Source organism: Rhinolophus sinicus, linkage group LG07 (genome assembly GCF_036562045.2).
Source record: "Rhinolophus sinicus isolate RSC01 linkage group LG07, ASM3656204v1, whole genome shotgun sequence".
Lineage (NCBI taxonomy): Eukaryota > Metazoa > Chordata > Mammalia > Chiroptera > Rhinolophidae > Rhinolophus > Rhinolophus sinicus.
In genome coordinates, this window is record NC_133757.1 from 25,750,675 (window position 1) to 25,777,891 (window position 27,217).

Below are 27,217 nucleotides of genomic sequence, written 5' to 3' on the forward strand. Positions count from 1 at the left end.
AACCCTCACAGCAGCCGATGAGGTCAGTGTCACTACCGTGCCCATTTTACAGATGAGGAAAACAGCACAGAAAGTCCCAGGGACAATGGCCTTATGGCAACTTCCATGGCATGGCTACAGCCGATAGCAGAGCAGGGGCAAGCATGGAGCTGGCCCACAGCAAGCGTCCACCTCTAATGCTGCCGGGAAGCTCGCTGGCTAATGCAGCCTCTAAGTCCCCGGTTCCATCTAACGCCACAGGGAACATGCACCCTCAAATGGACAGTCACTTCCGCAGTGAGAGGCTGGACTGGGTGATCTCTGAGCAGGCTTCCTGCTGACCTACGCTGACACACACTCTCCACGAGAAGTGCGGGCACAGCCTCAGCAGCCTCATCCCTAGGCCTGTGCTACACTGCGGTCCCCTTTTGCTCAAAGGCCATTTTCTATTCCTCCATCTTCACCATTCCTCTGGCCCACCAATACTTTTTAAAGTGAACACGCTCATCTACAAAACCTGCCAGGACAAGGTCCTGCTGCTTCCTTGCCTCTCGGGCCCCTCTGGAGCTGCTGGGGCTCCCCCACACTAGGGGAAGTCCCTGGGCTTTGCAGCATCCCACCTAGACCAGACCAAGGCCGCAGCGTGCTGCAAGGACACCCTGGCACCTCAGTGTGAGTTGCACATACGTGGGGCTGCCACCTAACCCCGACTCCCTCCCCTTTTCACCACCCCAGGCCTACCATCTGGAAGGTAACAGTTCATATCCAGCCCTGTTGTGCAAAGTGCCACGCCAAACCTTTCACAGCCACTCCTTAACTTCCCTAGACCTCAATTTCCTTACCAGTAAAATGTAGAGACCAGCACCTGCTCCACAGGGCCGTTGTAAGATTAAATGAAATGTGTGTAATGCACTTACCACCATGCCTGGCACCCACTCATCGCCCCACTGCTTACACCCCCCTCTCACAGCCAATCCTCTTTCTGGATGGCTCTCAGCCTCCCTGAGGACTGAGCCTTTTCTGCTTTCTCAGATGGATTAGCTAATATCTTTCCATTCTACAGACTGTATTGCTTAGCATTTACCAAGTTCTGGTCCTAACCAACCCCCGGCCCCCACAACTTGGTCACAAGATGGAGCCCCAAGGCAATCTGACGAACATGGACTGAGCCCGCCCTGTGCAAGGCACAGCTTTCCTCCCCCTGCCCCCGGCTCACACCCAGACTTCAGCCTCCATGCCCCCTCCAGCCCTGTCCTACAGGCACAGCCCAGGCTGTGGGAGGGGAGAGGGGCACCCAGCTCTCCAGCCTGAGAGAGAGGGCGAGTACAAGGAACAGGACAAAAACATAAGAAGCTGAGGCCTTTTATTGACAATTCTCCATATACACAGAAGTCTTTTTAGTTCCTCTCCAGTGTAAATGAAGCACAGGGTACTTAACTCTCATCTCTGAACAGGATAAAGGAGCCCGAGGAAGGGGGTACACCAAGGCCTGCCTGGTTCCTCAGGGACTTGCACCTCGCTGGCCAGCCCTAGCTAGACTGGTCGGCCTTGCAAGAAAGCTGGCCTCAGATGGTCCTTATCTCCCCAACCTGCCGCCTCGGTCCCTGTTAGGGTATAGAAACATCTCCGCCTCCTGTGGGCTCTGGGTCCCAGGCAGCTCATGATTCTAGAGAAGCATCTTAGGGTAAGAGAAGCCCCCCGTTCTGCCCAGCCTGTCTCTTGTGCCACATGTTCCCAGGAACCATGCAATAAATAAATAAATATTCCCAAAGGCAGGGCAGCTCCAGGGAAACTAAGGGGTGGGTGCCTGAGCCCGCTCATGGCTTAGAGAAAAACAGAGGCCCTAAGAGTCCAGAAGTGAATATGAACTTATCGGTGAGAGGACAAGTGGCCTTATACCATAACTGAGACTGTCCTGCTGGGGAAGCGCCCTGGAATCGAGGACCCAGCGGAGAGACCCTACACTTCCCAGGTCCCCAAGGGTCAAGGGCTTCGGGACCTCTGCTCTGCTTACCTGGTGTCACACTGAGGGACGAGTGGCTGGGACGAGGGAATGTGGCTCTGAGCCAGGTGAGGGGTGCCCGGGGCTCTGAGCAGGGGGAACAGAAATGATCTCAGTGCTTGTCACCTACCCAGCAGGGCTATGGACACCCGGGCAATGTGTGATTCTGGCTGACATTCTACAAATCCAGGCCTCTGCAAGGTGCGGCTGAGGTCCTTTGAGCTGCTGGGGCTCCCTACTAAGGTCTCTGTCAGGCCCCACTATACATGTCCTCCTCTGGGGGAACTTGGAAACTCCAACCCTGTTTCTAGAAGCACTTTTGGTCTGGTTAGCCCTGGCCAATCCTCTAGGTGGGGAAACGAGATCCTGATGCCTGGACGGATATTCAAACGGCAGAGCTGAGGCACAGCTCTCCCAAACCCTTCTGCAGACTCTCAGAGGCCAAGGGCTTGGCCTGGTACCTACCCAACGGGAGGAAGAATCTCTTTTCCCAATTTCTGATCTCCAAACAGAATTCCCAACCATGGAGAAACGCCCTGATCCTGAAATCCCAATCTAGAGCAGTCGTGGCTCTCTGCTGCCCTCTAGCTTACATTCCTTGCCCAGCCCTGAGTCCCCTAACTCAGCCCAGGGCAGAACAGGGCAAACACGCCAGGCCCTCCAGAAGATCCTTTGCCCTCTGGGGTTTGGTAACAGCCATCACTGGCCATCCACAGGAGTGGGGAACAGCTCCAGAACCTGGCTGGGGAAAGCGAGGGCAGGTATGGGGGAGCCTATCTAGCGTCCAGGCCACATTTGCCCAGCACACGCCACATGGGGCTAACTAGGGGTGGGGAGAGTGGGGTCTACTGCTGGCCCAGGAACCGGCGCCCGCTTGGACCCTGTCCCTTCTTCTCACTTGCTCAAGGTCTGGTTACACGAGGCACACACAAACACAGTCTCTCTCTGGGCTTCGGGGGCTGAAAAGGAAGAAGAATTTGGTGAGACCCTTCCTCCTGCCCTTTGGCTCATGGCGCCAACTACTGGAACCACCTCCCCAGCCCCTGAAGCCCCACAGACCACCCGACCAGCCCACACCCTTGCTGACCCGGCTCACTAGCCTGCCCTGAGACTTCTCTTTTCAGGGGAACCAGGGACTTTGGGGGTAACCATGCCAACAGCAGGCCTCTCCCAGGTGTTCTATGAATTAAAAATATTTTTGCCACCAATAGAACGCCTTTAAAAATGTTTTTTAAATAAAGGAGAAAACTTTCCAAAATGTTTTAACAGTGATTATCTCTTGGTGGGAAGATTACAGGATTATTTTTCTCTTCCTTCCTCTTCTGTATAGTAATTTCCAAGTCTTCTAGTATAAGCATATGCTACTTGCGTGACCAGAAGGAAAAAAATAAAAATAACCCTTGATTTCTCATTGTAATATATTACAAACATCCTCCCTTTTTAGAATGTGCACGTGCATTTATCCTACATGTGCGCTGGCGCTTTCTTTTGCTGTACTTTTTGTTTTGTTCTGTTAATAATGAGTATGTACAGCTGTTACAGAAGGAAAAGACAGTCTTCTTATTTTGTTAAAAAGTGTTACCAAGGTCATGAGAAAAGGAATGAAATTCAGGACGTGGTCTCCTCTGGGGGCGGCAGGCGTGGCGCTGGGAGCCTTGGGGGCGTGGCTAATGCTGCTCTAGTTTCTAACTTCAGTGAAGCAGACACAGGCATTCATTATTATGCTTCATAATTCAGGTACGTTATACATATTCTTTTGCATGCATCAAATATTTCGGGTTTTTTGCTTGTTAAAGGATGACTGAGAAGATGTTACTACGGGCCAGTTTAGGATCCCATGTCCCCTGTGACCTCTCACTGACCCCTCACTCCTTTCCCAGGAGGAGGACCTCCTCAGAAAGTGGGAACCAGCCAGCCCTCCCCCCACCCTGACCTCCAGCCTGCCTGCACACTCACCTGTGGCCCCCATGGAGGACTTGGGCACCTTGAAGGAGCAGCACCGAGAGCAAAAGCTGTTTCCACAGTTACTGCAGCTTCGCTGCAGACGAAAGCCAAGGTCAGCATCAGATGTATCCCCCAGCCCCAGGCACCTGCAGACCCCAGCACCCACTCCTGTCCCCCAGCTGACCCCACCCAAGGAACCTGGAACAAGTGTGGGACCAAGGAGGTGCCCAGGAGGGACAGGACACCCTCGCGGAGACTTACCCTCTTCTTCAGCACTGAGAAGGTGGCCGAGCAGCCCGTACAGCTCCCTGACAAAGAGAGGCAGCAGCTCAGACTCGACCCAGCCTGGGCCTCTCAACTCTCACCTGCTCCTGGGTCTTCTAAATGGGGACACTCAAGAGCAAAGTCCAGATCCAGAGACATCTCCAGATGACACACAGAGGCCAATCCCTGTACACTCCTGGGGCTTAGAGGCTCCACCTGCAAGTCCAGCCAAAATAGAGACGCACCCAGCAGAACCTACCCCCTGGAAACCATGCCAAGCTGGCAGGGACCTGACAACCGGCATCCTTCAGAGGAGGCAGCCCAACGACCTCCAATGAAACCTGCCTGATGTGGCCCCTTGCAAAGTGTCCCCTTACAAATACTCCGTCCACAGGTAAAGAGAGAAATGCCTCCTAAAACCCCAGACCCTGCTTTCCGTCATCTGATAGCAGGAGAGAAGCTCAGAACCAGGCACCTTCCAAGAAGACGTGCAGGGCAAGAGGTGTAGGCACTGAGAGTAGCGGGCAGATGGGGTGAAGCAGAGCTGGGAGACATCCTGCCTAAACCAGAAACAAGACGACAAAGCTTCAGACAATGACGGAGGAATTAGTGGCAGCTTAGAAAATGGCTAGGAGGAGGTAAGGCGAATATAAGAAGAAATGAAGGATGGGGAAGGAGGAGAAAAATCATTCTGTTAGAGACTATTTCAACGCAAGTAGGCCTAATAGAAGCTGTGCTCCAGGAAAATTAAAGATGGAAAATGATGGGCTGCAGCAAGGACACAGTCTGATGAAACAGGTGCATGCAGGTAAGTGAAGAGAATCAAAAGGATGGAGGCAAACTGAGATGTGAGGAGAGGAAAGGCCACACTGGGTGCTTGACGTCAACAAGCTCCAGCAGCAAAAGCAAACCCCGAAGAGAACCCAGAAGGTTCCCAGGGCTACCCCCCTGGGTACTGACTATGATTCAGTACAGAAATCTCCAGGCAGAATCGAGCCAGGGAGAAAAGGCAGGGGCTACAGTAGGCATGAGGGTGCTCCCAAAAGGGAACTAGAGAGCCCTGTGGGCCCAGAAGGAAGCTGACTTAGGTCCTGGGAAAGCCTGAGAAGGGATAAGGCTACGGGGCAGGGGCGGGGGGGTAGGGGGTCCAGAACTTGGGGCCCAAAGGTCTCCTATGATCTGGCCATAGCAATTATTAGCTTCAGGAAGCATTGCTGTGCCTCCTCGTCCACCTGTGAGACACTGCTTCACCTTCACACAAAGATCCCGAAGCTACACTGGCACCTACATGTGGCCCCTTCCTCTGTCCAGCCAGAATCCCCTGCAGTTCTTGCTAAAGGACACTCCCTGTGTTCAGGGAAAGGAGGGCCCTAATTAGAGCAAGGAAAAACCTGAAGCCAAGGTGCATAAGGTGAATTCCATGGCTGTCAGTCAGCTTGTGGCCCCAGCAGAGAAGAGGAGAGCTAAGAGCACAGTGGCTGCTGCTGGCTGGTGGTGCCAAGCCAGGACACAGGCTTCTCCTAGACTCTGTCCCCACGCTAAGAACTTGGGCAAAGCAGCCCATCTCTGCCTCTCCTTAGCAAGCGGGCAGGGGCGTGGGGCTGGGGAAAGGAGCTGCTCAAAACACTGACACTCTGGTCCACGTCTGGGGAGTCCTCTACAATGGATGGAGAGCCAGGGCCAGGCACCCAAGGCCCCCTCAAGATAAATCCCCGAGGCTTCTCCCAGGGCACAGAGCCTGGAAGTCACTCCCACCAGAACACAGAGGACAGCCACCCCGTCTTCCTCCCAATCAGCTGACACCAGGCAGAAGCAAGGCTCTTCTTCCCAAGTCACCCACTCTCTGGGCTTCAGCCGTAACTCTACCTGGCTCCGCTCCCGCTTTCCTGATCCGAGGCAGGATTCTCAGCTGTGCTAACGTCAAGTCCACCCTTCTCCAAAGCTGTCTTCCTTGACTCATCGCCACCCACCCTCCTGTAAAATAAGGACTGGCCCATCTATGAACCTGGCTGGGGAGAAGAGACCTCAGGGCTCTACCGACCCAGACGAAGATCCTGTTTGCTTCACCTTGCTTCCACCTGGACAGGAAAGATCCAGGCAGGCTCCTAGGGGCCTGCAGGGCAGGCAAGGCCTCTCAAGGTAACCGGGCCCTTATTAAGCACTTACTATGAACCGGCCAGCACTGTGCTAGCTCTTACTGAGCATGATCTACTTTGACGCCTAGAACAACCCTGTGAGGTAAGAACTGCTCGTGCTCCTTTTACAGAAGGGGAAACTGAGGCACAGAGAAATAATTTGTTCAAAGACACTGAGCGGAGAGTGGGAGCTGCACCAGGCAGTCAGACTCCAGTCCGTCTTCTGCCATCATACCGCACTGCCTTCTGAGGTTCTGCCCGTCTCAGGACTACACCTCTCTGCAGTGCTGGGGTGGCGTTTCCGGAACCGAGTTCCTTATCTTCCCATGAGCTAATGCTCAATAAGGACAGAGGGAAGGACAGAAGGATAAGAGGGAAGCCATGCTCACTCTGTGCGTTTGCTTCCTTCCCAGGGTCCCATGAACACAGCTTTAGTCCTGGCTCTTGTCACAAAGCATACCCACAATTCCAAGATTTGGCCTTGCAGCCACGGTGCCCATGCCCCGTCCCTGTCCCCTGGCCGTACCAAAGTTGTTGGTGGGGTACCGCTTGCGGAGCCGTTCTGTGAGCCGTGACACCTTGCTGCGTAGCACCTCATTCTTGCTCAGGAAGCCGTTGTCCTGCAGGGCCAGCTCATCCTCTGCGGGGCACGGGGCACACTCATCATCCTCCTGTGGGAACAGCTCATTCCAGTCCTGCCCACCTCATGGCGGGGCTCCAGGACCCGTGTGCAGAGGCACCACTGGCTACTTGTGGGCGGACCCCACCAGGCATGATGACAACTGGCTCGGCCACCCTCCCCCAGCCCGGCCCCGGCCCAGCTCACCAAGGCTCCCACTCACCAGCACCACCAAGTGGGTCTCCTGCCTCCCAAGATGCAGGGGAGAAGGAAAGAAAAGAGAGAGACAGATAGCAAGACGCTGCTAGGAGGGGCAACCCCCAAGCAAAAGGAAACACTGAAGTACTGCTCTGAGTTCTGTCTGAGCACGTCCCCAAGGGTGATATTAACAGAGGTCCCCATAACAGGATCCCAACATCAACTAAGCCTGTGAGAAGCTGTTTTTCAAACTGGGTGAAATTAATTAAGTGGGTCATTATTTTAACAGAATAGAATAAGAAAATATCCTTTACAATGTATTTCTCAGGAAACTTCTGTTTCAGTTAAGCTTTACATTTACCACAGACATAAATGTGAAGTGGGCCAAGATGTCCCTGTGTCCCTCGCTGTGTGTTATGAACAGACATGTGTGAAAGCCCATGCTATATATGCTCCCCACCACCACCACTATCAAGATTCAGAGTCCACAATCGAAAGTTAGCGTCTCACAGAAACCTTTCAGCAGCTGAAAACGTAAATGCCCACATGGATGAGACCGATGTAAGAGGCAATGGGCTAGGTGTAAATCACAGGCCCAGTGAAAAGGCCCAGGATCCCATTTCTTGTATCTCAACTTCCCACTTTACAAAGAGACATAAAGAGAAATGATTTCCTACTTTAAGGAAACAATAGCGCAAATGTGACAACAGATGACAACCTCCGCTTGGACACAATGCCCGAGAAAGGCAGGGCGTGGTGTGGACTATGTGACTTTTCTCAAGGGGACAGTCACTCCTCAGCTACACCGACCGATGCAGACTCAGGCCAAACAGAGCTGCTGATTGTTCAGAAAAACTGAAAATCCAGAGTTTTCATTGAAATCTCCCCATTTTAAAATGTTGGCTCAAAAAAATATTTTAAAGTTTATATGCCAAATAAAACACATCTGCAAACTACCAGTTTGAACCATTGTCTTGTTTAACTCTCTCTGAGCTAGCACTAGGCCGTGCAACCACTTTCTCCAACCAATCCGCCCTGCTCCCAACAGGGACATGCTTCAGACCTCATTCTGCATAAGAACAGTCAGAGACCCATGGCAGTGCCCTCCCCCAAACGATGTGCTTTGCCTACATCAAAGGTGCCAAGTCCACAGTCTCCAGCCAAGGTGTAAATGATCCACCTCCCCCAGCAGGGCATTTCCCAAAGGCTTCCGGAGCCATCCCTGCCGAGCACCCAGGACAGACGACTAGACCAATGACAGTATGGGCGATTCAGTGGCACCCTTTCTTCTAGTGAGTTCTAGCTCAGAGCAAGTTTCACCTTCTCATTTGGATGTTGAGAATTTTTACAACCCACACTTAGGATGTGAGAAGCCACCCGGCTCCAGGACCATCTGACTTCTGGCCTGGTCAGTAGAGAGCGCAGGGTAAGGGCCACCCACCTCAATGGCATCTTTAAACTCCTCGTCGGGCTCAGCCTCCTCCGCCTCCTCCACACTGCCTGGCGTGAGGTCCTGGGAAAAGAGACTCTATTACAGGAGAGGGATGGCAGCCCTGCTCCCTATGGTAGAGGCCACCTCCCCTGAGCCAGCATCCAGGTTCCCCAAAACATCTGTTCCTGCCCCAGAAGAAATGGCACAACTGCAAGAAGGAAGTCATGAGAAAGAGGGCACTCTCTGCCAGAGCAGGGGCAGGGAGATGGGATCACGACCATGAATGGACCTCCAATGGCTGCACAGCATCGTGGTTGAGAGCACGGGCTGAGTCCTGGCCCCACCACACTTGGGCAATGACTCTGTGCCTCTGCAGATGAGAATAATCTCCTCCTCAGAAATAACCTGTACCTCATGGGGTTAGTATCTATAAAGCACTTGGAACAGCAGAGTAAGCACTCAACAAAGAACACAGTGGCTATTATTATTATTACAAGTATTATTATTAAGCACTTCAGAGAAGACGAGGCCTGGGAAGAAACAGGAACTACACACAGGCCAGCCCAGGAGCTGTGGGGTATGAACAAGCTGGTAGCAGGAAGGCCCCAGAACCTGCCTGCAGCAGGCTCTGCCCTGATGGTGGGGGGCGCTCACCTCTGTGGGTGTGGGGGCAGGCGTGCAGTCCAGCGGAACTCCCTTCCCCCCAGCACCTTGCGGTGGCGGTGGGCTCTGGAAGGCACCATCTTCCTGGCTGGGGTGCATCCGCCGCTGCAGAGATGCCCTGTACTCAGACACCACTACCCAGGGCAGAGGGCAGGGTGGGAGGCAGAAACAGGATGGAATGAGTGGCACTTTGGGGGTACCCACTTCTGCAGCTGGCTGCATCCTCCTCCGGCACCCCACTCACTGCTTCAGGAAAGAGTCACCCTCCTAACTGAACAAGTCACCTAACCTAAGCCTCATAAACAAAACAGATACCACCACCCACCCCCTGACATTGCTACAGAGAGAGTAAATGTAGTAAGTGCTCGATAAATTAAGGGCTTCTGTGATTAATTACCCAACCACAGGGAGGAAAACAAGTACAGCAATCACCCAAACATATGCACAGGCTTCCGTGACTCAGGGCCTCTCCAGACTGCCTCCCTGCTTCACAAGCCGGATGACAGACAGAGACTCGGAGCACACAGAGAGGCAGCAGCAACCCCTGGAGGTGGGTGGCAGCAATGGGAAAACATCCCTTTCTCATCTCCCAGAAGCCACCGTAAGCAGTGATTCACCCGCCTCAGAAAGGCAGAGGGACCGCTACGCTATGCTAAGGTAGCAGCCTCCCCTCTGCCCCACTTAACATCTGACAGGCACAGCCCAGGAGAGCCCTCCAAGGAAGGGCCCTATTGTGGTGCTGCCCCCTTGTGGAAGGCACCGCAAAAGGTGATCAGCTGTGGAAACATCAACAGGGGGCCTCACCAGCCCTCAGAGCCAGCCAGGCCCAGGCCCCATCTCCCGTCTCCGTCAGGCTTTCCAGGGCTTACCTCGGAAGAACTCCACATTCCCCAGAAAGAGTGTGCTGTTTAAAAGCGCAAGGACCCAGCACAGTGGCAGCAGATACAGCATGCAAACCGTACCCAGAAGGGCCCCATAGAACCTGCATCAACAGAGAGGAACCACAGGATCAGAAATTCATAAGATCAGCAGGAAACCGATTTGGAGAACATCCACATAGGGGTCTGGGCGAGAAATAGCTCTGGCCACAGTTAATGAACCGACAAGATCTGCTAAGCAAACAAGGGGACAGTAAAGTGAGGAGGGAAGACTTACAACTAACTACCAAGAAGTCACCGGTTGCTAACAAGTCACTGGTGAGGCCACGCGATTGCGGAGGCTGGAGCCACATAAACTGGTTTAGCTCTCAACACAACTCAGGCTCTAGACCATGAAGTCTAGAATAAGACAGACACAGCTTGGAATCCAGCTTTGCCACTTCTCGCTGTGTGCCCTTAGGCAAGCCCCTTGGTTCTCTGAGCTATACTCCCTTCCCCTGTCAGGTGGGGATTGAAACAGTGCCTGCCTCCTAGGGTTACTATGAAGAGTGAAATAATACACGGCAACGGTTGAGCACAGGGCCTGGCACAAGGGGAAAACTAAATAAATATTAGTTGTCTCTATTATTGATATATAAAGAGCCTCAAAAACATTCCTTCCATTTGATCCAGTACTTCCATCCTAAGATAAAAATTTCAAAAGATTAAAGCTAAACCCATAAAAATGTTCACTACAGGGTTAGTAATAAAAAGTAGAAACTGACCTGAAACTAGTATAAAAAAATGAAATGAAAATAAAGTAGAAACTAACTAAACATGTAACACAATTGTTTCATAAATTATATTATATTCACCATCTATATTAATCTGACATTACAAATAATTCCCAAAGCCATGTAGTAACAAAGAGATCCATTTATGATATAATAAGTGAAAAAGAAAGGGAAAAAAAAAAGGAACCTCACATACACTACGAAGCTTTAGAAGCAATACGACACTATCAAGCTCTGTGACAAACCCTAAGATTCAATTCAAACATGAGATCAGCTGCTATATCAGGGTGGGAGATTACATGGCGAGTTATTTTCTATTATTACAATATTTTTACCACACCTAAAAGAAGGTATTTAAACCAAAGCAGTGCATTTGCGCCCCCAAGCCTGTATGCACATGTGCACACAAGAGCCTCAGGGACTCTTCCCCTGAGCTAGGGGCACAGGGGCCCTCTCAAGGCAGCTGGCTTTGCCTGGGGCCCAAGTCGCCAATCCCTCCAGGGCAGCAGTCGCGGGCGCGGAGGGGGCCACTCACTGTGAGGACACGGTCGGGTTCTCCCAGTGCAGCACGCGGTAGGCGGCCTCGCAGGTACAGCACAGGCGGCTCAGGAAGGCCTCCAGCTGGATCAAGCTGCAGACACAAGGGACGTCTGTGAGCCGCACACCCTGACCCACTCAGCCAAGGGGCCTGACAGACACAGTGGGCTAGGGATGGCCAGTCTCTTCAAACCCACTGGAGGGGCTGGAGAGCTCAGGGAGTTTCAGTCTCCTCTTTGGAAGCCCTGCTGAGGTGGAAACGGGACAGTGGTTCCTGCTTTGGTCTCTTCCAGTTACTGAGGTGGGGCCTTTACTTAACTGGGCTGCAGTTTTCCTCTATAAAATGAGGAACAGGGTACCTACCTCACAGACACACTAGAGCTGTGAGGATAAATGGCAGGAGGTAGGAAGAGCAATGTGTCTCCATCTGGGGTGTAAGGCTGACTCACTTGGGGAGTTGCTGTTTTTTTTAATGGATGTACCCCAGAAGCAATGAGTACATGCTTGTACAATGAGCTCCCAGATCTTGGTTTCTGAAGGACTCCTTGGAGAAATGGCTGATTCTAGAACTAGGATAGGGAAAGTATTATATAAGATGAATTTGAACCTCCTATTGCACCCTAAAGTAAAGAGGCAGGCAAAAATGATGGGGACAAACCAAAAGAACACAGGAGCCAGTTCAAAGGGGCGCCTACTAGCCAAATCTAGGACAATTTGAGATCAAAATAAATAACAGTAATGGATTATAACCCACAGAATTAAATTTAAAATTTTGAGTTCATATTGATAACACGTAAGAATTATAGTAGGATACTAGCTAACAATGACAATTAGAAAATCACCTTTGCAATCATCACACGAATAAATTGGTGAAGGCAAGACCCATCAATGGATTTAAATGTAGTGGGTAAATGTTTGATGAAGAACCAGGTATTTACTTAGTCTCCAAGTATCCCCCCTCAGATTACTAACTCTAAAGGGTCAAATGGTCATCTTACAGCGGCGAAACCCTAACCAAGGATCAAAGTCTGTATCTCCCCTAAGGAGACAGACGGACATCATGTACCTCCTGACACGATGCACTGACAGCAACACAATGTCATTTGTCATTCCCTGCCAGAAACGTATAACCTGCAGCTAATCATGAGGAAGCACACATCCCCAAACTGAGGAGAACTCTACAAAATAATAAGCTTGGTCTTTTAAAAACTGTCAAGGTCACGAGAAACAAAGACTGGGAGGAACTCCTCCAGGTTACAGGAGACTAAAGAGACACTAAAAATGAATGTCCTATGTCATTCTGACTGGATCCTGAATCAGGGGAAATTCATATAAAAGACCTTATTCACACAACTGGTACAATGTGGTTATGAACTCTGTATTAGATAACAGTACCAATGGTAATGTTATCAATGTAAAATTTCCTAATTTTGATTACAGCACTGTGGATATGTAAGAAGAGAACGTCCGTGTCCTCAGGAAAGGCTGAAGTTTTGGGGGTGAGCAGGCATGATGTTTACAACTTACTTTCAAATGGCTCAGGAAAAACCAAAATACTGTGAGTGTGTAGAGAGGGAGATGCAGCCTGTTCTGAGTAAAGAGCATATGAGCTCTTTGCGTTAGTCTTGCAATTCCTCTGTAAGTTTAAAAGCATGTCAAAGTAAAAAGGTTTTTTAAAAACCACAGATACCCAAGCCCCGCTCCAGATAACTGACAGATTTTCTAGGAGAGGGCTGTGGGGACGGCATGGAGACGGCCTCCGGCCTCCGTTTGTTTTGTAAGTTTTTTTTAAGCTCTGCAGATGCCTCTGCTGCCCAGGGAGGGAGGAAACCCTGCTGTATGTCAAGAGAGCCCAGTCCAGGGAGGGCTCAGTAAATGGCAGCTGCCACTGAAGTTGTTACATTAGTATTATTCAACAGTCTTAAGGTGCTCCCAGAAGTACGAGCTCTGCCACATTTAGGAAGCTTCTCCATAGTGCAGTGACGATGACTAATACCTACTGAACGCTTCCTGGGTCCCAGACACTCGGTTAATCTTCCCAACCACCTATGCGGTAAGCCTATTACTACCTCACGTAACAGATGAAGAAGCTGAGGCACAGAGAGGCTGAGCAACTTGCCCGATGTCACACAGAAAATGTGAGGGCTGGGATTTGAACCCAGGCAGTGACTCACACACGCACATGCTTAGTCAAGACCACGTCTCTCTAGTGGGAAGAACACAAGCTGTGAAACAGCTGGGTTTGGATTCTCATCCCAGCTCAGTCACTTGCTGGTTGCATAAGCCCTTTCCTCAGCCATACATGGAGAATTAATAGTAGCTACCTCCCGGAACTGTTAAAAAGATGAAAGGAAGTAACAACTGTGGTTTGCCTACTACCATGCCTGCCACCCTCGGTGTGATGGGAGGTGTCACTGTGACTGTCCCTGACTGTCCCTCACCTCCCTGGCCCTTTCCATACTCACAAGCTCTTCACCTCAGCCACAGCCTCGGGGCGAGACAGGCGGACTCTCTGCAGGTCCTCCTGCCTCACGCTGTGATACTTCCTCCGCATCAGTTCAGACTCGGGCAGCCGTGCACGGCAAACCTCCTGCAAGTAGCCCAGGAGGGCGGGCACCGAAATCACCAGGGCACCCACCGAGTACCACGCACCTGTGGGATCAACAACACGAGGTCAACAGGTAGCAAGGACCAGGAGCCTCTGTCCACCTAGACGCCCACATGCTCGCTCCCTCACCTCTTCTAGGGCTCTGGCCAAGACGTCTTCCCTGATCACCCTGTAGGAAACTGTCTCCCTCCTGGCTCTCCAGCCCCTTCACCCAGCTTGATTTTACCTCACAGAACGCATCACCACATGACGGATTATAGGTATGGCCGTTGCCTGTTCCATGAATGTAGGCTCTTGAGGGCTAGGACTTTGTTTGGTCACTGCTGTAGCCCCAGGCCCATTTCTTTTAATATTAAAAAACCTATGCTAGCACACAGTAGGTGGCTCATGCCTCAAGTGTTGCCACTGAGAGCTCCTGAGGACTAGCATTCTGACCTTTGTACCTCTGGGGCTGACTGGACACCTTTTCTTTGGCTTTTAGGACACCCTAGACCACTGTGGATTAAGAAATGGTCAAGCTGAGAGAAAATCCAAAGAAGGAACTTTAGTACCCCCGAGGAAAGCTAACAGAGCACTGAGCACAGAGTAAATGCTTGTTAAATACCTGTCATCTGAACTGACTTACTTCAGAAATATATTCAGAAAAACCTAACAACCTGGGAATGATATCTGAGTTTTCATCAGGCAAAGAAGAGCCCTACTGAGAAACAAAATGAGCTCTTATGTGAAATGGGTTTATTTTCAAGCCATTGAATCCATATCTCCATAGGAAACAAGGGAGACACTTGAGAAATGTGAGTTCAACAGAAGAATGAATACATGAATAAAGGACCCAGCTCCTCAGAATATTCTGTCCCAGGTCCTTCACTCGTTTCCCCTGAGGGGTTTCCTTTTTCTGTCGCTACCTGCCAGTTACAACCAGAGAAAGGGCTGGCTCACAGCATAACTTGTCATAAAAGATCCTCCGGAGACATCATTACCTGAGACCCCTACAGCCACCCACCTGTCCACACATCTACCTCACAGGCTTCAAGCCAGCCCCTCACTGGTGGTGACTTCCCAGTAACACTTACCGGGCTCATTTGCTGAGCCAGAAAAAAATCAACAAATATGAAAAAAATCCTTATCAGCTCACCCCCCTGGTCCCCTCACCCCATGCCATGTCCCAAAGGACCCCGGAATCAGTTTGGAAACCAATGTGGAAAAAGGACAATGCATCAGTATTCAGTCAAAAAGGAAATAATAATAATACAGTAATCTGCCGTTATCCACAGGGGATATGATCCAAGACCCCCAGTGGATGCCTAAAATCGCACGTAGTACTGAACCTTACGTGTACTACGATTTTTCCTATACATACATGCCTATGGTAAAGTTTTACTTATAAATTAGGCAATTTCATGGATAGAAGATTCATTCTTACTGTAGATCTTAGTAACCTCAGCATACAATTTTTTTCCCTTAAGAACTTTCACCTTTTCACTTAAAGGAAGCACTTTATAGCTTCTCTTTGGTAAATCTGAATTGCCAGCATCACTACTCTTGCATTTTGGGGCCATTATTAAGTAAAATAAGGGTGACTTGAACAAGTACTGCAATACTGCTCAACAGTCGACCTAATAACTCAGGCAACTACTAAACAACTAATGAGCAGGTACTGTATACAGCGTAGATACGCTGGATAAAGGGACGATTCACATCCCACGCAGGGCAGAGTGGGAAGGCAAGAGATTCCATCATACTATTCAAAATGGCACACAATTTAAAACTTATAAATTGTTTATTTCTGGAATTTTCTATTTCATATTTTTGGACCATGGGTGACTACAGACAATTGAAACCATGGAAAGCAAAATCGTGGATAAAGGGGGAACTACTGTAACATACTGGCTTCTTACTCTGTGTCAGGCACTGTGTTAGGTGTTATACATAGATTATCTCATTCCTCACAACTACTTTCTGAGGAAAGCACTGTTATTATCTTCCCTTTAGAGGTGAGGAAAATTAGGCCTCAGGTCACACCAGGGGCCCAGCCAGGATTCGAGTCCAGAGTCTCTCCAGAGCCTGTGTTCTGCCATCAGGAGACACAGAGGGAGGCCAACTCGGGGCAAGACCAGCGGGTGGCTCCTTCACACTGGGCTGCTGCTCAGAATTCCCCCTCATACTCATTCACAACAAAACCCCGGCCCATGAAAGCAGTTCTTACCCTCATTCAAAGTGAGGAACAAGATGTTGAGGCCCAGGCAGGTCAGCAATGAACACAAAGGCGTCTGCCACCTACAACACAGAGAGTCCCAGTCACTAAACACAGCCACTCCTCCAGCAAGGACGGGGGGCTGAGCCAGCACAGGTGGGTCATCAAACCCAGGAACAAGACGAGGGGGCCTGGAGCTCAGGTGTCAAGAGGAAATGAAAAGTAGGCTTCTCACTTGATAGGCGCCTGGGAGACGAGTTACAGTCCCACATTAGCCCCTGGGGTGAGAAAAGGCATCCTCTCAGAACTAGAACACCTGCAGAACTTTCTCCAAGAATGCAGAAATAATTCATAACATTATCTATTAAGAAACCTAGTTAATAACGTGTTTTGTAAGGTTCTATTCTCTTTCAAAGTGACAATGATAAACATTCTTCTTTAAAATGTTCCTTTTCTTATTGAGATATAATTTACATATAACATATTCTTGTTTACAATTTCATAAGAACATATATTAACTGCACAAGATTCATCTAATACAGAAATCGGGAGAACAAAACATGAAGCATTTGTTGGGTCCCATTTATACTTTCTCGTCCTAGTTCTGTGATTTTGAGCATTTGTTTTAAACATACATTAACTCAAAAGGAGAAAAATAATAAAGATTTTATTTTAATATATTAAAAAATGAAGATGAAACCAGGGTGCAGCATTCTCTCAGCAAACATACCCTCAGTAAACTGGACAGATGGAAGCAAACACAGACCCAAGCCCTACTACTACCAGCTAATGGCAAAGCAGAAGCCCCCAGTGAGAGAAGAAAGACCAGAGACTCGGGTTGCGGAGGACAAACACTGCTGGCTTAAGTCCTTCATAAAAGACATTTAATAGGGAAAAAGGAACACAGATATACGAAGCCACTGACACCTATATCCTAAAAAGCAATGTCAGTATATTTAAGGTCAGCCTTCAGAGAAGAGAGGCAAATAGAAAATAAACAGGTAAGTTGCTGGCAAGCAATGTATTCAGAAACATAAACGTATTTTCTTTTGCTCCAATTGGGGTATTTCAGAGTTACAAATGAGGTTAACTAATTTATGTGCTGCTTTTGTGTCTTAATAAAAGTTAAAGTAAGGGAATAAAATGACCTCTCTCTGCCTTTCTCTTAAAATTCAACACAACTCCAACTGTACCACCCAAATTAGGCCTAGTGGCAGCTACCACGGTAAAAGCAAATGAAAAGTCAGGTGTCCAGCCAATCCCATATCAGAAATAAAAGCATCACACAGCGACTGAAGTCACTTTCATTTTAAAGCCTCTCGCATTCTGCCTTCACTGACACTTTGGACATGTAGACCCACCTCTTGGAGTAACTGATCCCAGACGAGCGGAGTCTTTTAAAAATCTACGGCAGCTCTAGGCTTCAGACCTAACAGCCAAAGCTCAGGATTAGGTCCCTCTTCAAGTCAAATCCTCTTTACTAAGAAAAGAACAATCAAACGCACGAACTAATCTGACAGCCACTTTCACAGACCAGTGCTCTGCCTCCCAGCGGCACCGGGACCGCGAGCTCCTGAGGGCTTTTTAGACCCAGTGCTTCTCCTCCATCCAGCTTTAATCAATCCCACCACATCCTCAGATTTCTAATTTCATAAAATGGAAAAACCCTAACACATTAGTACCAAGAAGCACTAATAGACCAGGGCGCAAAAGGAGAAGGACAGGATATATTTAACTTTTGTGCTTTGCCACAAAAGGGCAAAACACACATATGTATGTATATACACATACATAGATATATACATACGTCTGCACTCATACATGTGAACACACACAGTGGAAAACACCAGTGAGCATAAGCCATGCTCTCCAGAGCCCGCCCACTCCCCTAGGGAACATCAAAGTTAATTTCAGACAATCAGTCATAGCGGGATTATAAAATGAGCCCCTCCTCATATTATCTCACTGTCCCTGCACCAAAAGTACAGTGATCTAATAGTAGAGAACATGGGTCTGGAACACTGACTAGTTCATCTGTAGGGATAATGCTATAAATTAAAGGGGTTCTGGGAAGAACAGGAAAAATTTAGGACCTTGGTCAGAAAGTTAAAAATAAACCTGCCACTAATTCCACACTGAGGTAAGAATGAATACTCAATCACACCCTTAGAGGTTAACCCAGTTCCATTCACCCTGCCTCCTAGCTGTCTCTCTCAAGCATCTTAGAGGGTTGAAGGTCTGTATGAGAATCTGATGAAAATTAGAAGCCTCTCCCTATACACGTGTGCCCACACACAATTTTTCATTCAGTTTCCGAAGATTCATTGACCCCTAAAGCTCCATTCGCAGGCTCCAGGTTAAGAATGTCTACTCTTTAGGACAACCAGGTTTTACGAACTCCCACTGAGATGCAATATTAGGAACACCTGACCTTTGTTTAAAAAATTATTTTAATTTGAATCTAATCCAACCTTTAAATGTAACATCCAGTCTGCACCATGAGGAAGCAACCAGACATATCAAGGTAGGAAATTCTCTAGAACAGTCAGCTGAGGCTCTTCAGCAAGTCAGTGCCATGAAAGAGGAAACCATTTTAGACTGAAAACACTTAAGGAACATAATAACCCCATAGAATGCAGAGTCCTGGACTGGAAACTGATTTGGCCAAAAAAACTGTAAATGACATTCTTGGGACAACTGAGGAAATCCGAATGTGTACTGAGTATAGGATAATATCAAGGAATTAATTTTGTTAAGTATGATGTTACTTTGATTATGAACTAAAAGTCCTTATTGAGAGACAAACTGAAGGGATTAGAATGGCCTGTATCTGTAATTTAAAATATTTTAACATGAGGAATAAAATGAGCTGAAAGGAGAAAAAGAAAATCATGGAGGATGAAAATCAAAGAAGAATAGGAACAAAAAGCTTTTGAGATCCATCATCCTAAAGGATTAGTGTAAACAGTACCTGCCTATGCACAGGTATCTATATTCCTTTAACTTATGGTCAAAATTACATCCTAATTTTAATATTATTATGCTAATATTGGGAGAGAAGAAAAAAAAGGCCTGCTCTAGATATAGAAGGCCGGATGTTCAAGGTTGCTGGCAGTCCTGAAGCATGAGCTTATTCAACCACAAAGAAACCCTGGTGAAAAGCCATATGGTTCCCAGTGCCTGCCTGTCCTGGTCTGGGCCTGAGACACATGGTCGGCCTGGAATAAGTCCAGAGGCCCAGTGGACCACCCAGAACCGTTCTTCACTAGGGCAGAAAGGACAGCGCAGCCACTGCCTAAATGGCCAGCACAACTATAGTGCAGGAAGGCAGGAGACCCAGCAGGTCAGAGCGACTCTACAAAATCTATATACCTGAGCAAGTACCGGACACCGTCACCTGCGTCCTTCAGGGGTTCCAGGTAGATCTCTAGCCTCTTGTAGGATAGAACCAAGTTGAAAAGATCAAATGCCGGGGACTTGGTAGGGGCAGGTGGAGACTCCAGGGAAGCCTCAGGCATCACGCTGGGGCTCGCCTCTGGCCCACACCCCTCACGCTCTGATGTCTGCATCCTGTAACTATAAGAATTCCTGTCATTTGCATCATACTTCCAATGCCCAATACACTTCTTGCATTATTTTATGTGGTACCCGAAATAAACCTGTGAGGGAGGCAGGGCTACAGGTGGGATGCCCATTTCACAGAGGAGGAAACTGACATTCAGCAAGGTGAAGTGAATTACCGAGATATAAAACCCTGCTCTTCGGACTCTCCACCTAATGTTCTTTTTCCCACAGACCCATCAAGAGAATAAACTGTAAAGACCAAGCACACATGGTTGCTGAAGGGAGGTAGCCTGAGGTCTCAAGACAAATGATATCCTGAAATATTTTTCTCCCACTCTTTACCTGATCAATTCATCCTTCAGGCATGTGGCTTAAACATCACTCCTTGCTCTGAGAAGTCTTTGCCAACAACCCCAGTCTGGACTGGGAGACTCTCCTCAGTGCTACCAAAGGATCCAGTGCTCAAGTGTAACAGCACTTGTCACCCCAAAGCAAAACTCCCTGATTAGTTGCCAGTCGGCCCCTCTGAACTTTGAGCTCCACCAGGTCAAGGGCTTTGGCTTTCATTCACCACTGTTTCTGCACACAGTGGGGGAGTAATAAAAGCTCTGAATGAGTGAACGAACTGCCCATCCTCCAGGCCCCCAGTGCTTTCTCCTGCCCCGCCCCATCTTCTAACCCTTCCCTCTCGCTTCTGTTCCCCAAAACTTTCTGGACCATTACCCTCCCCTTTTGCCCCCCTTGAACTCCACGGGGCAGATATGACCTTCTGTAACGCCCCATTCCCATCTCCCTTCTCTGATGAGAACTACAGGAAATTCTCATCCTCTTTCCTAATTTCAAAGTCGTACCCAAACGCTAAGCAGAAAACAAGGGGGCGGAACTTCCGCGCACAGCAACAAAAACCAGACCCTGGTAATGGGCTGCAATCTAACGGGGCTCAGTGGGTAGTGACAAAGGAGCCACCGAGAGCCCAAAATCCTTGCAGGCCGACCTTGGACGAAAGGACCAGGGCGGGCACGAATCAAGGGGAGGATGAAGCAGGTCAGCGCCGGCAGCGGCCTGGATCACGACGTCTGCAGTACGAGGGGCCTGACCGGGCCCCGCAGCCCAGACCAGGAAAGGCCACGCCCAAGGTCGCTAGGCCAGCAGGTGGCAACCCTCGCGCCGTCCAGGGGCCCAACTCCACACAGTCCGCGGAGACAAGGGATGGGGAGGGGATGGCACCTAACCTACCCGGACGCTGGATTGGTTGGGGGAGGGGCGGGGACGGGCAGGGGCACTGATAGAGCCGCTGGGCCCCGGAGCGTTGCCTCAGGCCCGCCCCACCCCCACACCGCTCCTCTTCCCAGGGCTGCTCTGAAGTCCCAGGTCCGAAAACCTCCTCAGCTTCCCCTGCCGCGGACGCTTCCTCGAATTGCTCTGCGGCGGCGTGACCGTGACGTCATCGCGCCCGCCCCGCCTCCCGCCCCTCTCCCGGGTTTAGCTCCTCCCGCTCTTGCACAGGTAGGCGCTCTCGTCAGCTCTGCGCCTGCGCGCTTTTTCTCCCCTCAGCCCCGCCCTGACACAGCTGTGTTCCTGCACGACCGCGGTTCTCAAAATCCTGCTGAGCTCTGGTAGCAAACCCTTTTGGATCCCAGCTCCTCGCTGCCCCGCCTCGAGCTGAAAGATTCCTTCAGAGAACAGTTGGAAAAAAGCAAACTGAAAAATTTACGTCTGCAATCTCCTCCCCCAAACTTTGGCGCTTAACCTCCCCAACTCGGGACTGTGAGCCCACAAAAGGCAGATACCTGTATCCCCGTAGGCCTAGCATAGAATGTAATTCCGTTTAGTGTTTCCTAAGTAGCTACTGGGTACAGGGGCCTGTGCAAGCCTTTTCCAACTCAATCTACTTCTCACCTTCTTACTTGGTTAATCGCCCTTAAATCACGCATCCGATGGCTTTGCATTTATAATAATGCTAGCGCTTATTTACTGGGGATTTACCTGCTGCCAGGCACTGAACTGAGCTCTCTACAGGCATTGTCTTACCTAGTCCTCCAACAACCCTATTAGGGTTACCGCCATTTTACAGATGAGAGATCTGAGACATGCTAAGGAACTTCATCAATCACTCAGCCAATATGCAACTGGAAGCTTGATTTGAACTGCATGGGTCATCTGACTCCCGGCACCCCCAATTATACCACCACGTTAGTCTGCATTTACTGGCCTTATCCCCTGCTACTCCGTTTTGGGAGTCTGTTATCTTCAGCCCGCTGAACCCCTCCATTGCTTGTGCATTGCTTTACTTGTGCTGTGAGGTTGGGGAAGAATGTCCTTCCCCCATTCCTGCTTTGGTCCAAATCCAACCCATTCATCTAAGCAGGAGTCCAATGTCTGTATCCCTTCCCGGATTGTCCCAGCTGGTTGTAATCATTTTGAAACAGCCAGAATAGAGACAGATAGAATCCCACATACAGCAGTCTCCCCAATGGTGGGGTGGAGAGTGGGGGGGAATATGTTCCAAGACCCCTAGTAGGTGCCTGAAACCCCGGCAGATAGCAGCAAACCTTATATATACTGTTTTTTCCTATACATACCTACCTATGATAAAGTTTATAAATTAGGCACAGTAAGAGGTTAACAACAACTAATAATAAAATAGAACAATTATAACAATATACTGTAATAAAAGTTATGTGAATGTGGTCTCTCACTCTCTCAAAGTATCTTACTGTACTGTACTCATCTTTTCACTTAAAGGAAGCACTTTGCAGCTTCTCTTTGGCATATCTGAATTGCTAGCATCACTATTCTTGCACTCCGGAGCCATTATTAGGTAAAATAAGAGTTTCTTGAACACGAACACTGTGATGATAACCCAGATGGCTAAGTGACTAATGGACCAGTAACATACAATATGTATACACTGGACGATGGGATGATTCACTTCCCTGGCAGGATGGAGCAAAACAGCGCAAAATTTTTTCACGCTACTTAGAATAACACAGAATTTAAAACTTATGAATTGTTTACTTCTGGAATTTCCCATGTAATGTTTTTGGACAGTGATTGACCACAGGTAAGTGAAACAGCGGAAAGTAAAATCGTGGATAAGAGAGGACTACTGTATACCTCTACCTATATTCAGGAATCCCCCTAATTCAGAATGGGCTTGGCTTTGTGGCTGGCCCAGGCTTATCTACTGGACTCTGTTTCTTCTCTTTAGGGTGAGTCTAGAGGAAATATAGAAAGAAGAATTTTTTTTTCTTCAATAGCTTAACAACCTGAAATTCCACCATCAATAATTTACTCCAAAGGTAAATTTCAGTGTCTTTGTGACCCCTCCTCCTTGGGTCTGCCTGGATCACTGACATTAGGCTGGTTGTAGCTAGTAGTATTATTGGTTCTCTCTTCTGGCAACTATAGAATTGAAGGATATTATTCAAGAACTCTTAGACATTATTTAGGGGAATCACTGGAGGATACAAGAAGTTTCTAAAGACCGAAAAGGGACAACAGTCATGGCCAACATCAATGAACAAAGGCTTTCCCCGGTAATTAGAGACTGGTCAGCTGGACTCCTGTACACTTTCTGAGGTCTGACTCGGATTTTTTGTAATCGAGTTCTCCTAGTTCCTTCTTTCCCTTCCCCAGCATTCTGAGTCTGTATTCTTTATCTCAAATCCTGGTGCCACTGATGTTTTCCCCTGGATAGTAGATAGGTGGAAGAAACTAAGGGAGAAAATGAAATAGTAAAAGAGGATAATACCTTAACTCAACATTTTTCAGAGGTTAGCCTTTGCGTCTATAAGCAAGGGTATGTATGGCCCACATAATTGACTCATGAACCTCCCTGTGGCCTTATTACAGGGCAATGCTGGGTAGAAAAGCTGGAAAAATAGGAGTGGGAAGAGAGAAGGGAATGTCTAAGCGTGCCTTCCTCCACCAGATGGCTCCCTAGCCCACTCTTGCACAGACCTTGTGGTTCCTGGCTGTGGTCTCTATGCCACCATTTCCACAGCACAGGCACACCATTGCGCTTCCATTTATTGCGCTTCAATAACGTGTTTTTTTACATATTGAAAGAAAGACCCTCTACCAGGAAAAAGATTATGACTTGCTTTATTGCAGTGGTCTGGAACCAAACCCGAAATATCTCCAAGTTATGCCTGTATACCAGATCTTTTCATGCTTTTAGCTGTATTAGTTTTCATGCTTCTAGCTGTAGAAGTTAATGCTTGCAGTGTAACTAATTATTTCAAAACTTAGTGGCTTAAAACAATAAATACACATTATCTCACATTGGTTTTTGGCTTTTGGATGGTTTGGTCAGGAAATCATGAGTGATTTGGTGGTCAGTTTTGGCTCAGGGATTTCATGCATTTGCAGTCGGATGTTGGCCAGGCCTGCCGTCATCGGAAGCCTTGGTGGAGCAGAAGGATTGGCCTCCGTGATTACTTCCTCACGTGGTAGACAAGTTGATGCTGATACTCTCATGCTGACAGGCTGCAGGAGGTTTCATTTCCTCTTCACTTAGGACTCTCCAGAAGACATCTTGAGTGTCCTCATGACATGGCATCTGACTTCCCCTAGAGCAAAAGATCCAAGAGGGAGCAAGGCAGGAGACCACAGGCCTTCTGTGATATATCCTCAGAAGTCACACACTGTCATTTTCACAATATCCTATTGATTTTATGGGTCAGAGCCACTCAGCATCCCAGAGCATAATGGGAGGATTATACAAGAGCAGGACTACCAGGAGGTCAGAATAATTGGAGCCATCCCGGAGGCTATCTTGGATGCTGGCTATTATGTGTTGCTTTGTCAGCTTAGAATACCCTTCCCCCTCCACCTGACCTCCTCTCACATCTTTCAATATCCAACTTGAATGTCAAGAACTTTGTGAAGCCTACCCCAAATAATTCATCACTTCCTCCTCTGTGTTTACATAGAACTATGTTCCATCTCTATTAATCACCTATCACCTTGCATTTTAATCTAGTTCTTGAATGTGAGAGTTTGCCTTACTCTGAGTTCCTGAGAGCAGGGAGACTGAGACTTAACATCTTGACAGCCCCAATTTCTGCAAAGTATACAGCTTTGGCATAGTAAATACTCAATGAATGCTTGTTTTAAAATAAAAGAATAAAACATAAAATAACAAGTATTGGTGAGGCTGGGGATAAACTGGACCCCTTGTGCACTGTTAGTGGGAATGTAAATGATGCAGCCTCTATGGAAAATAATATGGCAGTTCCTCAAAACCTAAACATATTTATTAAACATAAACATTACCATACGATTTAATAAGGCCACTTCTGGGTATATACTGAAAAGAATTGAAAGTAGGTTCTCAAAGAGACATTTGTACACCCATGTTCATTACAGCATTATTCACAATAGTCAAAAGCAGGAAGCAACCCAAGTTTCCATTAATGGATGAATAGATAAACAAAATGTAGTATGAACATACAACGGACTCTTTCTTATTCAGCCTTAAAAAGTAATGAAATTCCAACGCATGCTACCACATGAATGAAACTTGAGGACATTAATAGTAAGTGAAATAAGCCAGTCACATAAAAAAACAAATATTGTATGACTTCACTTACATGAGGTACCTAAAGTAGTCAAATTCATAGAGACAGAAAATTTAATAGTAGTTGCTGGGGGCTGGAGGGAGGGGGCGAGGGGAGTTAATATTTAATGAGGAGGGTACAGAGTTTCAGTTTTGCAAGATGAGAAGAGTTCTGGAAGTGGATGATGGTGATGGTTGCACAATAATATAAACACACTTAATACCACTAAACTGTGTGCTTAAAAATGATTAAGATGGTAAATCTTGCCAAAATTAAAAAAAAATTTTAATGAAAGTATGATGGGTAAACAAAGTGTGATATACCCATTCAATGGACTATTATTCACCATAAAAAGGAATAAAGTATTGATACATGCTACAACATGGATGAACTTTGAAAACATTATGCTATGTAAAAGAAACTAGACCCAAAAGGCCACATACTGTATGATTCCATTTATATGAAATGTCCAGAATAGACAAATCCATAGAGACAGAAAGTTGCCAGGGACTGGGGAGAGGAATGGATGGGGAGTGGCTGCTAACAGGTACAGGGGTTTCTTGTGGGTTGATGGAAATGTTTTGGAACTGGATAGCGGTGATAATTGCACAACTTTGTGAATATACTAAAACCACTGAATTCCACGCTTTAAAACTGAGAATTTAGTTTAAAACTAAGAAGTTTTGTTATGTTGTGTGAAATTTTATGTTATGTGAATTACGTTTCCATTTTTTAAATGAATGATTAATGAAAGAAATATATGACTGGTATATATTTTTAGATTCTCTTTAATATTTGGATTTTCTCTAATATTTAAACTTAATATTTGAGTATAGATTGGGATTAATAGCTCACTGCCATTGCTCTGAAAAGTGTTTAGTAAATACATCTCTATGTTTTTGTACCTGGGAAAGAAGTACTCATGAGTAATGAGTTTTCCAGCTGTGAGACAGTGAGTTGTCAGACAAACAGCAAGGAAATGAATGCCTGCAGTTACATTTTTACTCAACAGCTCTTGGCAGCCATGAAAACAACCATTCATCAAACATGGGTGCAAAAAAAAGTCTTGCAAAGCAAGGCAATGAAAACCTCAGCAATAAAACCTTGTGGCCTCCCATGAAAGAGACAGTTAACTGTCCACCAAAAAGTCCTGTTCCCCCTTCCATGGTTCAGAGGTCTATCTGGGCAGCAGATACCTGGCCAGCCCCCTTGAATATAGACTGGATCATATGAATCCCCAAAGGAGGTGAATGGAAGTGATGTCACTCTAGAACAAGCCATTAAAAGTCAGAAATCGATTCCTCCTTCCCTTCTCCCAAATGTCAGCTCAATGCAGAGGGTACAGCTGGACTGCTAAGTGGAAGGATCCTGAGTCCCTGAATCATCACAGAACGGAAAGCCTTTCACTAACGAGGAATATCCACAATGAACAGTTACGTGCGAGGAACAAGTAGTAGATTGACTGAAGTGCTTTACGACCGGTGTGTCAGAGCGCCCCCTTAAGGACTCATGGAAATAGCAGCAAGGAGAACCTGCATCCCACTAGAGGGTGGTAGATGCAGCTATGAAGCGAGAGGGACTGCCTCTGGGAGCATGCCCTCACCTCAGTGCTAAGGAGGGAACATCGCAGACTTGCTGCCTGCAAGATCCCAGATAGCCACCCAGTTCAAAGCAAGGGTCATGGAACAGGGAGGGCAAAGGGTCTTTCAAATTAGGAGCCATCATCCTGCTGGCTTTGCCCAGGTGCTCTCCTTAGATTCTGGACACCTCCGCAGCATACCCTTTCTTAGCCCCTTGGGGCCCAGAGAAGCTCAGGCCCTCCTCACCTCTTTCCAGGTACCCCCACTAACCCTAGTCCCTGGC

At 47.9% G+C, this 27,217-nt stretch overlaps 1 protein-coding gene across 4 annotated transcripts; it reads right to left on the bottom strand.

The window, feature by feature from the left end:
- Positions 1 to 1,325: 1,325 nt before the first annotated feature.
- ZFYVE27 (zinc finger FYVE-type containing 27) lies at positions 1,326 to 21,209 on the bottom strand. Of its 4 annotated transcripts, none has more exons than XM_019724828.2 (13): positions 21,027 to 21,209; positions 19,599 to 19,802; positions 16,239 to 16,309; positions 13,890 to 14,076; positions 11,423 to 11,518; positions 10,106 to 10,218; positions 9,228 to 9,370; positions 8,583 to 8,654; positions 7,167 to 7,187; positions 6,851 to 6,995; positions 4,187 to 4,233; positions 3,938 to 4,019; positions 1,326 to 2,940 (listed from the first exon to the last, which is right to left on the bottom strand). In XM_019724828.2, the coding sequence occupies exons 2-13, from the start codon at positions 19,793 to 19,795 to the stop codon at positions 2,876 to 2,878; spliced, it is 1,239 nt and encodes a 412-aa protein (XP_019580387.1). In that variant the 5' UTR covers positions 19,796 to 19,802; positions 21,027 to 21,209; the 3' UTR covers positions 1,326 to 2,875. The 4 variants fall into 4 exon arrangements, with proteins under 4 accessions (XP_019580387.1, XP_019580388.1, XP_019580389.1 ...); XM_019724829.2 differs by having other exon boundaries at positions 19,599 to 19,796; positions 21,027 to 21,160; XM_019724830.2 differs by lacking the exon at positions 7,167 to 7,187.
- Between the last annotated feature and the right edge of the window lie 6,008 nt (positions 21,210 to 27,217).